General features: G+C 31.0%; 5 protein-coding genes across 8 annotated transcripts; 2 read left to right on the top strand and 3 right to left on the bottom strand.

The window, feature by feature from the left end:
* Positions 1–1,710: 1,710 nt before the first annotated feature.
* On the bottom strand, positions 1,711–5,344 carry LOC108561916 (NECAP-like protein CG9132). The gene is made up of 5 exons (XM_017920035.1): positions 5,154–5,344; positions 4,868–5,073; positions 4,631–4,815; positions 4,362–4,558; positions 1,711–2,432 (listed from the first exon to the last, which is right to left on the bottom strand). The coding sequence occupies exons 1-5, from the start codon at positions 5,237–5,239 to the stop codon at positions 2,372–2,374; spliced, it is 735 nt and encodes a 244-aa protein (XP_017775524.1). The 5' UTR covers positions 5,240–5,344; the 3' UTR covers positions 1,711–2,371.
* A 191-nt stretch (positions 5,345–5,535) lies between these two features.
* LOC108561927 (protein RER1) lies at positions 5,536–9,368 on the top strand. 2 transcript variants are annotated; one of them, XM_017920078.1, is made up of 5 exons: positions 5,536–5,701; positions 5,785–5,898; positions 8,330–8,434; positions 8,875–8,971; positions 9,028–9,368. In XM_017920078.1, exons 2-5 carry the CDS (start codon positions 5,824–5,826, stop codon positions 9,336–9,338), a joined length of 588 nt encoding a protein of 195 aa, XP_017775567.1. In that variant the 5' UTR covers positions 5,536–5,701; positions 5,785–5,823; the 3' UTR covers positions 9,339–9,368. The 2 variants fall into 2 exon arrangements, with proteins under 2 accessions (XP_017775567.1, XP_017775566.1); XM_017920077.1 differs by lacking the exon at positions 8,330–8,434 and adding an exon at positions 8,173–8,277 and having other exon boundaries at positions 5,538–5,701.
* On the bottom strand, positions 6,933–11,998 carry LOC108561926 (lys-63-specific deubiquitinase BRCC36-like). Of its 3 annotated transcripts, XR_001891036.1 has the most exons (6): positions 11,789–11,998; positions 11,508–11,718; positions 10,075–10,269; positions 9,765–10,017; positions 7,497–7,911; positions 6,933–7,443 (listed from the first exon to the last, which is right to left on the bottom strand). XR_001891036.1 is itself a non-coding variant. In XM_017920076.1 (5 exons), the coding sequence occupies exons 1-4, from the start codon at positions 11,909–11,911 to the stop codon at positions 9,773–9,775; spliced, it is 774 nt and encodes a 257-aa protein (XP_017775565.1). In that variant the 5' UTR covers positions 11,912–11,998; the 3' UTR covers positions 6,933–7,911; positions 9,765–9,772. The 3 variants fall into 3 exon arrangements, 2 of the variants coding, with proteins under 2 accessions (XP_017775565.1, XP_017775564.1); XM_017920076.1 differs by having other exon boundaries at positions 6,933–7,911; XM_017920075.1 differs by lacking the exons at positions 6,933–7,443; positions 7,497–7,911 and adding an exon at positions 9,469–9,604.
* A 267-nt stretch (positions 11,999–12,265) lies between these two features.
* Positions 12,266–12,817, bottom strand: LOC108561919 (probable DNA-directed RNA polymerases I and III subunit RPAC2). Its single transcript, XM_017920038.1, has 3 exons — positions 12,721–12,817; positions 12,550–12,650; positions 12,266–12,490 (listed from the first exon to the last, which is right to left on the bottom strand). The coding sequence occupies exons 1-3, from the start codon at positions 12,733–12,735 to the stop codon at positions 12,286–12,288; spliced, it is 321 nt and encodes a 106-aa protein (XP_017775527.1). The 5' UTR covers positions 12,736–12,817; the 3' UTR covers positions 12,266–12,285.
* Positions 12,818–12,946: 129 nt separating this feature from the next.
* On the top strand, positions 12,947–14,549 carry LOC108561910. The gene is made up of 3 exons (XM_017920030.1): positions 12,947–13,246; positions 13,327–14,004; positions 14,519–14,549. Exons 1-3 carry the CDS (start codon positions 13,080–13,082, stop codon positions 14,547–14,549), a joined length of 876 nt encoding a protein of 291 aa, XP_017775519.1. The 5' UTR covers positions 12,947–13,079.
* Positions 14,550–16,381: the final 1,832 nt, after the last annotated feature.

Raw genomic sequence — 16,381 nt, 5'->3', positions numbered from 1 at the left:
ATCTATTTATGTATTATTAAAAATATATTTGATATATAATTTGATCGCCGATTTGTTGTTGATTAAATGGTAAACGTGATTACTGCGTTTATTTATATTTTAATGTTGATTCATTTTATTTAACCTATCCTTTCTTACAATATACGAAAACTAAAAAAAATATTTTATCAGAGATGACATTAATTAGATAAACTTTCTAAATTTTATAGTTTTAAAACGTTTCACTCATGTTCTCACACACTAATCAATCCGTCCCGGTCAGTTTGTCCCAGTTATTAGGTAAAACATATTTCTTGACTATAGTAACTACAAAAGCTAGTACAATTAATATTGTCATTGATCTTATAAAATTAAAAACAATTGTTGAGGAAAAGCGTAATAATAAAGAAAGGAAAAAAACACTTTCTAGACTGCAAGAAAATAATGGCAGCATTAATATCAATGCAATCCTACAAAATTTTTTGACTGATGTCTTACATTGAGCTGGGTGGAGCTGTGGTGAAGCAGAATGAATTAACTGAAATTGAAGCTTCCTGTGAATTAATTAATAAAACTCTTTCAAATAATACATTAACCCTCTAACTACTGAAATATATTCAGAAAACTTGCTGTATAAATGCGAAAAAAAAATTGTGCGACGAATTTTGTAGCAGTTCTTTATACAAAGTCCTATATTAGACTGTAACATATTTTCTTTTTTCACCTCGAACCGTATTTTAGCATACTTTCAGTAGATGGAATATTAACAGGTGAATTACCATGAAATTTGCTCCAGCTAAACCATCGATGATATCCACACTATCTTCCCGGTCTGCTGCACAGTTCCATGTTTTTGTAAAGTTTGTCTCACATTTCTAATAATTTTCAATGCGGCAAAAAATTATTATTTTCCCCGAATTTTTATTACAAAATTGCAGAGTAATAATAATCGTAACAATCATATCTCGGCATAATTCATCAAATCGCACATTAACGGCAGCTGTATCTCACGAAAGTTTCGTTTCGTTGTCTACTGATTCCAGTCCGACTGCAAAGGGTACGTGTGAATGTCGAGACTGTCCGTTCGTAAGAAAAAAAAAACCTGACTGTACAAAAGAAAGTAGATACATGCATTTATTTGCTATAAGATAAAATAGGAACAGATTCGACTATCTTTATATAACACGTACAAGCTAAACAAATGTAAGTTTATCGAACAGTGTATCCTGATAGTTTGCTGATCTAAATTTCTTTATTTTATGTATACGAAACTTCGATATAACAAACTTAAAGAAATTCTTAAATGAAAAATATCCCCAAATGTACTAAAAGAAGAAACTAACATCTAATAAATTAGAAATTAAATTATCAAGATATCTCAATCAATAAGTTTCAAAAAAAGGTATTAGTGAAAATTATCCTGATTTAGGAAAAATCATTTTTGTTAAACAATCAGTGTTAAATGTAATAACTCCGTATAGGAAATTGTTGAATGAATTAGTTAATTTTGCACTAACAATTGTGTAAATCTAATTAATATCTTTACAAGTATAATTATTTGTATATGTATGTTACTTATTTACCAAATTAGTAAACAATTCTTAATACTATATATACAAATTTCCTGTTGTAATACAAACCTTAAAATTGTCAAGTAAATGGGAGTCGAAGAGGAAAGAAGGAAATAGTAATAATTCAAATATAATTTATTAATATTTATATATTTAGGCCTAAACTAGTATAATAAACTATATAATATAACAAATAGTTTTGCACTTGGAATGTTTGTCGGAGAAAATAATATTATTTTATAATATTAATAATATGTATAAGAAGCGGAATACATACACATGTAGAATAAGTTCTCCCATCCTCGCGTATATATCGTTACTTTTATCTTTAAATTTTATTTCTTTCGAAAACTTCGAAATGACACAGATAACGAATGATGCGAATAGTGAAACAAAACTGAACAAAATAATAATAATCCTCTAATAACACAGTTAAGAAAAAGAAAACAAAAAGATTATTTTACATCGAGTAACAATGAGCAAAGGATTCTGTTTCTGTCATGCAAAAACTTAAAAATATCTTACATTTACGATAACAGTTATTATATACATATATGTATGGCGCACACACGTCCTGTACATATATGTATTAGATAATTCACAAAAACGTTATTTTTCGACGAGTTCAGCTTGGAACGTACGCCCTTCCTCCCGCTGTCTCGTCATTTCACTTATATAATGATTCACATATCTAAGATATATTATACTCTAAACTCCATTAAATAGACATATAGAAATATACAACAGTAAGATAGAAAAGAAAAATATTTAACCATTAATAATACGTTTATCATTCTCTTTCCTGTTCGTTCAAAACGGTTTTAAAATTGTACCCAGTTATTGGAGGCGGATGGCGAAGCCTGTTGTTGCGCGGGTGCAGCACTTGAATAAAAAGAATAAATTATATAAACACAATTATCCTAAATTTCATTTACCTATAAACAAAAAAAGCAATATGTATTTATACACAATTCAATCAATCCAATTCGTTCTTAAGACGGTAATTCGTAAAGTGATAAATTAATTATTATATACCAGGGGTGACCAAATCGCAGAGCGATTTTTTTTGTATCAATGTGTGAAATATTAATACGTTTTCAGATAGATCGCAATCACTTTGTAAAGTAAATCTTATGAACAACTAAATTGGTTATTTTTTGTTACATAAGAATGTGCAAATATTTAACGCACGATCGGTATTTTCTAAATAGTTATTTCACTGACCAAACTAACTTACATATATCCATATGAACGTACTTTTTTTTAATTAGTATCGATAACAATGTGTAAAAAAGACATTGTCACAGTATTTGCAAAAACGTAATATTTTATAAGAATAAAATATTAGTTCAAATGTATTTCAAACTCGGTCATTTATGATAATGGCAATACATATAAAGTTTAAGTTTATTTTGATTATTTATTCAATTATAAGGATAAAAACTTAAACTTGTTGTCCACTAATAGATATTATTCATTTGCAGACATTGTAAAAACTACTGTTTATTATTGCAAGACACAGCATTTTAAATTCTGACTAACTTCTTCATATAAACATAATTTCAGTGTCGGTAGATTGCGATAAGCTTTGTTGAACACAGCATACATATGTTCACAACAACGTTCATTTTTAGGTTTCCTTTGGATAAGTAGATACTTTTTTTTTCTTATAGAATCCAGATATGATTAAATTTGTTCAAAACATAAATATTAATTTGCCCGCAGCTTTTTCGCCCTTTTCTATAATATTTCATAAAATCCAAATTATATATTAGAAAAACAATTCAAATATGACCAACAAAATCAAATACAATTTAGAACTAAAAATTTGTATTACCTTACTTAAAAATGTTTAACTACTTAGCGGAATGTATTTAATACAATAAGCAAATATTACAGTTATACTAGGTAGTGTTATTTTTTTAATGGATCGTGAACTTACAGCCTCAAAGCATCAAATTGTATGTAATAAAAAAAATTGGACACACAACAAAAAGTTTGAGAAACGCTATGTACAAATAAAATATTTAAATACTGCTTATTTATCTAACATCAACTTTGGAATGATTTTTTTTACATTCAGACAATCAAAAATGATACAGAAGAGTAAATTATTTATTCATAAGTCTTGGAATTCTCATGTTATGCTACTGCTAGACATTCTAAATATAGCAGCTGTATACAATAACAAAAAAATAACCGGTCGTGAGAATATGTTTTAATGTCAATGTAACAATTAAAAAGAGAGATAGATAGAAATTTGATAATAAAGAAACTAACGAAATTATGGATACAAAATATAATAGAAATATGTACTCTCAAATATTTAAATTTGGCAAATATCAAATTATTAGTCTATACATAAAGACAATAAAGAAGCAATGAATAAAGTTTTTACTTTATTTAATGCATATATACATATATATACAATTGTTACCATGTGCATTTGTATAGATAAATTGATTACTTGCAAGAAATGAATGCAATTCAATGATTAGCAAAATATTAAATGTTTCAATATATTAATAAAAGTTACTAAACAATGACAAAAATCTAACTAGTAATGAAATCAAATGAAAATTCCATATATTGATTTTGCTATAATTTTTGCACTTTGATATATTTGTGTTTTGTTGATTCATAAATTTGCATTCCAATTTAATTATTTAATAATCTATATACATATGACCTCTATAAAAGTGTTTACATTATTATGCATTGAACACATTTGAATTAAATGCAGGATTTTCAATAGGAAAATTATAAATTGCATTTTAAGAGTTTAGTAAAATATGATAGTTTTCTACTAACCTGCTTTGAGCTGAAGTGAACTCTCCCCAAGACTCGCCGCCAACATCCGGTTTAGCTGCAGCGTGAGCCGGAGATCCTGCAGGTGAGCTGCCAGGAGGCGCAGGCAACCTGCTAGATCCTCCAGGAGGAGGCGGCAGTAAGCCAAGGCCAGCGCCTGGCCTTGATCTAGATTTTGACACCTCTGAACCATCCTTTTTCTGATGCGCAACAGGAAAAAAACAAAGGCCACAGCTAAAAACAGCATTTCATCTCAAAAAAACAGGACATACCATGATTTTCATATTGATTTTGATCGTCTCGCCCTCTTTAAAACCTAAATCTAGGGCAGGGCCACTTGGCTCCTCACTGATCTGTTTCTCTTTCTTCAACCATTTGAAGTGATCCTGCAAGGCCACATTCAAATCGAATGAATCAGACCTATCACCAAAGCCCAAACCAATGAATGCAGTCCGACCTTTAAAACAGAGCCATTGAATAACAAGAAATGTACATCATCATTCGCTCACCATTATCATCCTGTATCCTTAACACAAAGTACCTAGATGAATCGCTGACCGCCTCCACAGCCACTCCAGGATACGATTCGATTGGGCATTTAGCGTAAAGTTCACCGGAGGATTTATCCTCCAGCTTAATCGCGACCTCATTGCCTTTGGCAACCAACCGCATACGGCCGGTCCAGGCAGGCTCCGCCAGATTCCAATCGGCGGCTCTGAAAAGTGGGTGGATTTCCTATTATATCTATGCCTGATAATTTATTCAAATTGGAAAACTTCTGATGGGAATACCGACCTGTAGCTACGATTCGATGACCTAGGTGGAAGATTAAATACGAAAACCTCGGGTTTCACCAGAAGAACACTCTCATACGCGTCCATTCTCTGTTTGTTTTCGCTGTTGTTTTCTACGTAAAAGCTAAATAAAATCCTTGACGCAGATTTTACACAACTTGACACAACAACAAAAATATAATGACAACCAGTTCTGCCAACAAAAAATATATGTCAACTGGATTAACTTGGATTGAAGTTTTAATAAAACACAACTTTAAAATTAAATTATGAATATTACTGCAAAGATTAAACTTTAACTATTTATAGTACTTGGTGTATTTTAAGCGTTAAAGTTGAATGGGTTGAATGACTTTGACTCCTGTCAGAGGTGTGGTATTTTTTGTAACTATGTCAAAGTAGGACAAGTCAGAAGTAGCTGTCATCTGGTTTTCGATCATTTGACGTGGATGTCTAAGCAAAAATGCGAATTTGTTGATGGATACTGTTTATTTACCAAATATTTAGAAGCTAGCACCTTATACCTAGTTTTACTTGTACATTTTTCCTGTAAGTAGTAACTAAGAAGCGGCGCGAATCGAAGGATATCCGCCATTCGTTTGTTATTCACGTTTTAATTACGTTTTTTTCAGTTATAAGTCCAATATTTCTCTCATAAATACACACACACAATGGAGGAGGAGACGTTAACATCAAACACATCCAAGAAGGGGGTTATATCACAAGGATGGACTAGACTCTCACAGGTAAATAATTTTCTGATATATTCAAGTGCAGAGTGGCTCATCTTCTAGTAGTCTTGAGTCGGATATTACATAATTCAATGAGAATAAATAACCATAATCAAGGCAGTAAACAATTAAATAGGTTAATACATGTGCAATTCATTGAATCCAACCACGATTCAATTCCCTTTCAAATAGATCGATATAAGAAATAGATCTTAACACTTATTCCAATTAGATCAACATTCCAAAATTATGATTTTACAAAAAGATTTTTATAACAAGTGTTTTCAAATTAACTAATTTAATCTTAAAATGTGAACACACCACAGATAACATGAATATACAAAATGAATGAAGTAAATAAGCAAACATCAGATAATATTTAGGTTCTTTTTATACTAATTTGAGGTCACTGTACCCCATTTTATGACACACCCTTAAAAACAATAATATTATTTCATATATTTCTCTTTGTAAATGTATATCATAAAAGTATGTTCTCCTTGTTGTATTAGTAAATCAATAATTGGAGAAAAATAAAGTATGGAACCAGTTTTATTTTAAATAATTAAATGAAGAAAGCCATTAAATTACAATTTTAACATAATTATACACGTTATATAAATGTAAAATATCTATATTATTTGAAAAGTGAAATTATGAGATAACTCGTTAAATTATAATTTAAATATACAGTGAAACCTGGTTAAACGAATATTATTTTATTTAATAATAACGTTTTGAATAATATTTACAGTATAGAAGAACAAGAAATTATATAAATGTTAATACAATTTATTTGAAAAGCAAACTTGAGTATTGGAATAATAATATAAGATATTGTCACTATTTGTGTTAATTACTGTACCATTTGAAAAAATCGTCTGATAAAGTAATTACAACAACATTAGTATCATTGACATTTTGTGTGTGATAGAAACTAGTTTTACTTAATTTAGTTGTGAAATATATTAACAAGTTTTTAACATATTTTTTATCGTTAATTTTAGATTAGCTCTATACATTTTGGTATTTTACTAGTGAAACTTTAGACACACATTTGAAATTGATTTAAGGTTTTAATTTTTTGTAAATAACAAGTTTTATTTGTTCTCAGTGCACTTTGATAAAGTAATCAGGCTTGTTAAGGCTATTTAACATTAGTAGCAAGGATTTAAGTCTCAAAAATGACGCGTTACATAAGAGCGTTCAATTTGATATATAAACTACAATGGTAAACAAATAAAATGCGCAATATTTTCAAATTTCCATAGCCTTTTATTAATATTTTTCAATTAATACTCATATTCTTCAACATTACATAGTTTACTTGCACCAAAAGGATGTTATTCTTGAAATATAATTAAATCGTTTCTATAAATACTACGAAAAAGCAGTGGGTTCTATTGCAAAGTCAAAATTCACTTAAAATTCATATAAATAGAGTAAGTTCGATAATACGTACATGATTACTTTTCTGTTCTCTAATATAAAAACATCCATACGAACGTACATTGTTCCCTATTGTATATTTGAGTTATTTGATGTTGCTATTTTTCTTCACTAAAAAAATAAATATATAGTTCATTTGAAATCTAAGTATAGTAATACATTACATAGTGCGGTTAATCGGTTTCGTCAATTCGCTGTTTGAAACCGGACAAATGGGGGAATATAACATAATTTATTTTTCACAATTTACATTTAGATTGTTTCGAAATTTTTAAACCGGACTATAGTGATCCGGTTTAATCGAATCCGCACTATGTGCAAACGAAAAGACGTGTATACAAATCATCAATAACGTACATCCGGTTAGCATAGTAAAGTAATTTAAGTGAATGCAGTCTGTATATCTATTTATGCAATTTATTTGCTGTGACCTCTTGAGAACGTCATTTGTGCATGTATAAAAGATTCAATTTTAACCACTTTATATTTTATTATTACTAGTATTACAATAATATCTGATTGTTACAACTGCCAAAGTGCCACGCTTTTACTAGACAGTCACACCCATTGAAGACAATTCTGAAACACAAATGTATAAAGGGCGTTAGTCGACCGCCCTATATTTTCCTATTTAATTTATGAAAATTTATTTAAAAATATAAAACATATTGAAGTCGTGAAGATATTACAATCGTTTAATTCGGGTTACGTCTGCATGTACATAACAGCTGCAAAGCTAATCGTAAGCGAGTCCGAATACCTAATAATTAAAACATATGTGTTACTTGTTCTTTTGTTTTCGTCAACAATTTGTTATTGTTGTTGTTATCGTGGGTGAAGATATATCAGGGTTATTTGGATAGTTGGACGCCATACATGAAGGGCCGCTGGGGCACGGCCTTGGGTCTTCTGGTGTTCTTCGGCGTGCGAATCGTCACCAAACAGGTACACAGCCGATGGGTATTTCTTTTGCGTTTTTTTCTCTTTTTGTTTGTAGTTTTACCAAGAAGTGGTGGACAGAACGGTGCCGTATCGTACGTGGAGGTGGATCTTTGGAGTGCTCCTCCTCGTCGGTTTCATGGCCCGCGTGCTTTTGACGCAGGTATACCCATATCATATATGCGATCTAACCTAGATTGCATTTCTCTTTATTTTCTATTCAATATTTAAAAAAAAATCATCCACCACTTCTTTGTTAATAATTGAAATGAAAAAAAAACTCATTCATTCGTGGATGTTTTTTTTTTGTAAAATCATATCATTACGACACGTTCAATGCGGATTACTGGTTCCGGTTGTGCGCAAATATAGTTAAGTGCACGTACATTCGTGGGTTACAAGAAAATACGATATGAGAGTCGCATGCTATAAATAAAGTTTGTACACCGCTGGTTAAACTATGGTAAAACAAAAGTTGAGGTTAATATCGGGTTTACCATGGTTTAAGCACCTCATGCGATAATATCCAGTGCATTCGAATCAACATTGGACGTGTCTGGTTACATTCTATGAATGTATTTAACCTGTCTTATATCTGTTTAGGGATGGTACATAGTGACCTACGCTCTTGGAATTTACCATCTGAATTTGTTCATAGCCTTCTTAACGCCAAAAATCGACCCGTCTATGGACTTTGATGGTAATTTGATTGATTCTTGTGATTGGGCAGGGGTGATAACTTAAAGATGTTTTCAGACGAAGGTCCAGAACTACCGACCAGAGCTAACGAAGAGTTTAGACCTTTCATCAGAAGGTTGCCCGAGTTCAAATTCTGGTACTCAGTGACGAAGAGCACGTTGGTCGCAATCATCTGCACCATGTTCGATTGCTTCAACGTACCAGTATTTTGGCCAATCCTGGTCATGTATTTCTTCACGTTGCTGTGTATCACGATGAAGAGGCAAATCCGGCATATGATCAAGCATCGCTACTTGCCATTTACCCACGGAAAACCGAAATATCAGGGACACGAGGACACCGGCAAAGTGGTCGGAGGTGCTAATTGATAGTGAAACCAAACAGAAATGAAAAAAAAATATAAGGAAAAATGAAACAAAAAGCATTTCCATTAAACTAATTATAAATAATAAATACAAATTCAACAAAAAAACGCATCGGAAAGAAAAAAACACCCAATTATATAATAATAATAAACAATAGTATTCTTTTTATTATAATTATTTATGTATAAATCAAGTCACTATCACTTCTGTCACGTTTTGTTGTTTTTTTTTTAATTACAATCGCCATGTCCTCGTTATTATTATGTTAGCTAAAAGATTAAATAATAAATTAGTTCAATTTCCTTTCGCCCCATCTTCTTGTACAAATTAAATTATGTGTAATTATGGATGGATTCGGATGGATACGAAAGGTACCAAAAACATAATAAAGAGGGGGAAAAAATAATAATATAAATTAAATATACTCACTGGCCGTTTTACTTCTTGCTCTGGAGATTTTTCTTGATCCTTCTCAGCTCTTCGATCCGCAGGTTGGTCACGTTCAACCTTTCCTCCAAATCGTCGCACATAGGTCTCGTTATTTTGCTGACAATGTGCACGTGCTTCAACGTCTTTAGAGCGTCGTTATGCAGTTTGATCAGCAGGTCCGGACATTCTTGATCCTTGTCCTGGTGCTGCTGGACTTCCTCCTGCACCAGCATCTTTGGTAATGTGGTTAAAGCTGAAACACGAACGCATCCTTGGAAAGTCTGTTCTTTGGAAATCGGTTTGATCTTACCTTCTAAATTGTGGCTTTCCAACCTCGAGTTGTCGATCTCTATCTTAGGATTAAGATCATCTCGATTGGTCTGCGACTGGAACGCAATCATCTGGATCTGATTGTCACTTGAACCCGTGTTCTTCGGATACACCGAGAAGATAATTCCCACGAAGTAATTATCCATCATTTCATATAGAGCTTGCGTTCGCAGATCTTAAAAGGATAATAGTTAACGTACCTGATTTTGTTTTTTATCAATCAAATACGTTATGAATCCTGTTTGTCTCTTAGTTGAATATTTAATAATCATGTAGATTTTATCAAAAGTAGATTCAAAATATGTGCTTACTAGTTTATACACTCCGATTTTTTCATATATTATAGAGCCAGTTTAATATACAGTGGAACCTTAACGAGTTTAATATGTTCCAAAATTTCTGGATTTTTACTAGTATAGTGAAACATATACACATAATATGTGTACACAAGTTTTAAAATTGATGTAGCATACGCGCAATCCGGCACTTCTCATTGTCACTCGTTATGCGAAAAAGCAATAAATTTTTCTTACAATTCATTTTGCTCGTTAAGCGAGGTTCCACTGTATTAAAGAGCCACATCATAGTATTTAATTTTTTATTGGGAGCCGAAATTAACTCAAGGAAGAGCCGCATTTGCCAACCCTTTCTATATAACTTGATAAATTATAACAGATTCACCAATAATATTTTAAATATACTTCATTATCTACTTTTGATAATTAAAATTGAAGATATATTGAAATTGAGTTTCTACAAGTCTATATAATAAATATTACAGAAATCATCAATTAATATTTTGTATTGTATTTTTAATTTAATTACTAAAATTATCAACATTCGTTTTTGAAGTTTTTTTAAACGTTTAATAATAATTTCGAATGAAATACTTCAATTTGTTATGTTAATAGTTCAATTTGGTTGTATATATTTTCTTTTCTTGTTCACTTATAAATTAAATATTTTAGTATAGAAGAAAACCCTTAAATTCATTAGAATGCTAAAAATCATTGTATGAGATGAAAATGTTTCATGATTACATCAATGACCAGCATACATTACACATTTTTTTTTAAATAATATTTCTAGTAAAATTTTCGCGCCTCCCTTTGGAAACCGCTGATCTAAATAATTTTTAACTATTATTATACAAATGTACTAACGTATAATTTTTAACCGGGCGAATGCCGGAGGCCCTCAAAATCCAAAAAAACAATACTGTTTCAATCATCAATTGTAAAATATATAATTTTTACATCTACAATTACTTTAAGAATATCTGAACTGAATTTAAAATGAATATATGTGTATTTTAAAAAAGTAAATTGTAAGACAGTTATATTAAGTAACATTTTTAAAACATTTCTCATATAAATTAATAGTAGTACTACAATTAAGTCTAATCTTACTTACCAACATGACTAGGCCATACTGTAATGTGAGGATGTGAATGGTACCAACCAATGACTCTTAATTGCCTGCCTAAACGTTTTGTTAATGTCTCTGCGTACATGGAGGCATTGAACAATTGCTCTGGTGATATTTCCACTCTGTCCGGCTGTTTATCAAGTCTACTCAAAATTGTGCAAGCAGAGATGTGTGATATCCTGTTAACTTCATCCACCTACAAATACAAATTATATTAAAAGAAAGGTAATCTTTGCAATATTTATAGGTTAGAAAGTGAGACTTACATTACCAAGCAGAATTCCCATCACCTCTTCCTTCTCAGTCGAAAGGACATGTTGCAAACATATAGCATATACATCAGCAGTGATAATAACTTTCTTCAGCCACTTCCTAGACGACTCAGTCATTTTGATTATTAAAGTTAGTCAGCAGCCAAACGAATAAATTAAAATAATTGGAACAATAACAAATGAATTGTCAAAGTGACATATGTCAAATTGGTAAAATGTCAAAAACGAAAACGGCGCGATATTTTTGAAAATATTTTTTTTATTTATTTAGATATATAAACTATTGCTTTTCTTCAAAAATAAAATTACGTTTTAAATAATAATTACTTATACTTATTATTTTTGATTGACTTTAGACATTTTTATAAATAAACATATTACAAACCTGACAATTTGTAATATGTAAATGTACCACTAATTTAAGCTAATTGAAAACAAAAACAATATTAAAGGTATTAATAATTAGTAAAATAAAATTCCAATGTGTACATTCACAAGTTTAATCCATTCTTTGCAGAAAATGATAAAAATTCTTCATCAAATTGTTTTTCTGTATGCTCACAGACCAATATTAAATCTTTCAATCCTCTCTTCAGGGCATCTATTGCAGTTCCACCTTTGCACATTTGTATTCTGAAATGCATCTTGTCTTCTGATGGATGTGGCACAGTGTATCCACAGAACTCAACATCTTTGCTAAAAGAATAGATAACAAATTAAATCAAAACTTAACAAATATATTGAAAATAACTTACTAATTTGATATAATACACCTCAAGGCATTCCCTAAAGTGTGTCCTTCCTGTTCGAAGACAAATGTTTTGCACTCTTCATTGTTATCACCGACATCAGCTAACTGGAATTGTTTTATTATAGATTAGTAAGGAGTTTTGTATAGACCTTTAAAGAATTTGGTAAATACTTACTTGCGAGACAGGCATTTTTAGGTTATTATTTTAAAAAGTCGAAAATCTGAATGTCAAATACTGTATGCTTATTGACCACATGTGTTCTGTGTTGACAGCGCCAAATTAGTTACTTGCAATGGCAGAATTACATGTGGCGCCACTGTCGCCCAATATATTTTTTATAATCATCATTACATATTACTGATTGCGATTAGCGTCAATTGGCGTAATGCGTCGACAGGACGCTAAATGAAAGAGGTTCTTCCTGGAGGAAGTGACTGTTCTTTTTTTGTCATGTTTTGTTTTGTCCCAGAACAGCGATAAAACACGCACGGAACCGTCAGGTGATATTTCATTCTTATGACAAAACAGTTGGTATGAGCTTGGTTAGGTTGTGGAGGGAAGAATATTTTTATCCGAAATTGGTTGAATTCGGAAATCTTTCAAATGTTTGCTTTGTGGTAATAAAACTTTTATGTAAATTCAAGTTTGTTCAAGTGTTATTTCGTCCATTAGTATTTCGCCGTTTTAAGAACACAAGAAAGTAAGTAACATTTCTACAATTATTCTTTATATGCATATGTGTGTCTAAGTACAATTGAATTAATATTCGTTGTATATTAGGATGGTTTATCGTTGTTGCGTCAAATGGTGCTATACTAGATGCGGTGATGATATACCAATGAGAAAATTTCCTCCGGTTGATTCTCCATTGTTCGAGCAATGGAAAAATGCTACGATGAATGATTCATTGAAAAAGATGGATAATCACCGTATACAGAAAATAAAGAGGGTTTGTAATCGTCATTTCACTGAAAAATACAGAAGGAAGCCTTGCTTTTTTAAATATGATTTTCCTATGTTGACGGAAAATATTTTCGATTTTGGAATTAATATTCTTGATGATGAGGATAGGAAGAGGATTTTTGGTGACAATGCTCATAATTTAGATCACTCCTTTTCTAAAACAGATGAAGTTAAGTCTGAAGAATTAAGAATTGTTGATAGTGATAGAGCTGTTGATAAAAATCTTATTTATTTAGATCACTCCTATTGTAGAACAGTAAAAGTTGAATCTGGAGAGATGAGTATTGTTGACAACAGTGATAGAGCTATTGACAACAGTGTTAATAATTTAGATGACTCCCATTGTGAAACAGTAAAAGTCAAATCTGAAGAGATGAGTGTTGCTGTCGACACAGATAGAGATGAATGGGAATCAGAAGAAGAAGAAGATGAAAGTGATTATGAATTTAATGGTGATTTAACAATTAATAAAGAAGAAATATTAATAAGCAGAAAGCAATTGGAAAGAAAAATTTGTTCTTTAAAAAATGAAAATAAAATGCTTGTAACAGAATGTAGAAGATTTGAAAAATTTAAAAAATTGGACACGAATGTTAAAAATTTTTTTAGACGTCAAGTATTCAACGCTGAGAAGAAAAAAAGGGAAGAATCCTATATATACCAGGATAAGGCATTTGCGCTTGGTATTTACAAACAAAGTAAAAAATGCTATACACTTTTATCAAAAATTTTTAAGCTGCCATCTGAATTAACACTTACGACATTTCATAATCTAATTCGAAACGATCCTGATTTGGATCCAGAAACTATTGATTTACGACAATTTATAATAGAATATGCAAAAACGCATAAAAAATCTAAAATTAAACGCTTGCGCTAGTACTGTCATCAACAATATTAATTTCTAAATGAACATCTATGAGGAGGAAGCATCCGGACAACACTGGAGAGGTAAGTAATAAATTAATCTATACATTTAAATCAGTATTAATTAATGTTTTTTCTTCAGATTGGATGGATCATATATGAGTATTGCCTGAATGTGGAGCATCTTTGAAGGTGTTAATTAATATATAGTAGTATTTGTAAATAAAAACATATTCATATACATATTCATTTTATTTATATACCACAACATTAGCATGGAGCGGATTATCAATTCGTTGTAGTAGTAGTAGCAGGGAGACCCAGTCTTAATTTATTCAAAACTTTAAATTCCTGATGAAAAATTTAGCAGTTCAAGTTTGTTTTCTTCTAGTACGGTCCTGCTATTTTTTTAATTGTCTAGTGATCCTTTTTCATTTTCTAGTATTGACATTATCAATTTCAACCACTTCTTGCACTGTATCTTCCATATGATTTTCATCAATATTATCAATATTCATGCCTGGATGTTCCATAATATTTTCAGTTAACTGTGGCATATCATAAGCACAGAACTTAGGTCTTTTATTGTTATTATCTGGAAAATGAAGATTACAAATCCTCGCAATTCTTTTAATATACTCGTTGCTCTTGCTAATCAAAGAAGCATTCCTTGTGGCCATTTTCCATTGAACAAACAATGGAGAATCAACTGCTGGAAATCATCTCATTGTAATACCATATTCCTCTTTGGTATTGCATCCTTGGACACAGCATTTTCGAACCATCCTAAAACAAATTGTATGTTAATTAAAGCAAACAGTTAAAGGACAATTACTTACTTGCTTACAATTCTTGGAATGAAACAAGTTTTCTAACAAACTATAGAACACTGGAGAACAAAATGACCTAAAACAAATGTATGTAAATTATTATTGATATAAATCTCTTTGGCCCCTTTCGGGTTTTTGAGGATCGAACCAACTTTTTCTTATCGGATTTTCGTTGTAAATTCTATATTAATTAAAGCGAATAGTTGAAGTAATATTACTTACTTGATTAATACTTCTCGGAAAAAACAAACGAACAATCGAACACTGCTGAATACTATGGAAAACACTCGAACAAAATTGCGAAAATGGACACCAAAACCGTTTTGACTGGTTTTGACCATTTTTTGCTGTATTCGACATAGTCATAAAGTTTTATTACCAAAAGTAAATATTTGAAAAAGTTCCGATTGGTTCCGATTGGCTTCCGATTTCATACGAAATCTTCTTCTCTCCTAACTGTTGCGGACGTGTACTGCCAACTCTCTTGAGAAATATGCTATCCCCCCCTGGGTAGTGGTTCCTTGGCTGCCAATGTTGATCCAATGGTTTTCGTCTAGTGACGAATTAATTAACAACAGAAGGTACTGGAAGGTACACTACTTTCGGTGCTTGTCTGTCCTCAATGCAATGGATTTTGTATACAATCGTCCCTGAATTTACGCGATTCCACAAAGATTTTTTTTTTGCGAATGAAAATCGCGTAAATAAAGTCTGTAAGTACAAAAAAGCAATGAAAATAAAAGTTACAAGTTTTCGAAATATATATTTATGAAATAAATATAACATTTCAGAAAACAGGAGTAAATTTTATACGAAGTCGCGATCGCTATATAAAATAAACAATCTTTTTTCTTTATTGTCAAAAACTCAGTATCTTTTCATCGCTTCAAATATTTAGAAGTTGTACTTCATTTTCATTATTAAAGTAAAATTTTAAGGATGATTTAATTTATATTTTCTAATTTACGCATAAAAAAAAACCGCTTAAATTCAGGGACGCCTGTATTTTGGTGTAAGTTGCACTATATACCGCCTTGTCCACTAACTTTAATTGCCAAAGCTTTGATTAAAAATGTATGCGAGTTTAAAGTTTTTAGTTTCAAACTTATATAGAATTTGGAGTTATATTTGACAATATTGCATGCGCATGACGGGAGTCCTATGTCAGCAATCTG

The sequence above is a fragment of the Nicrophorus vespilloides genome, unplaced genomic scaffold (assembly GCF_001412225.1).
Source record: "Nicrophorus vespilloides isolate i.1.1-1 unplaced genomic scaffold, Nicve_v1.0, whole genome shotgun sequence".
Classification (NCBI taxonomy): Eukaryota; Metazoa; Arthropoda; class Insecta; order Coleoptera; family Silphidae; genus Nicrophorus; species Nicrophorus vespilloides.
Note: the sequence above shows the minus strand (reverse complement) of the source record. Positions and strands in the feature narration are given on the sequence as shown.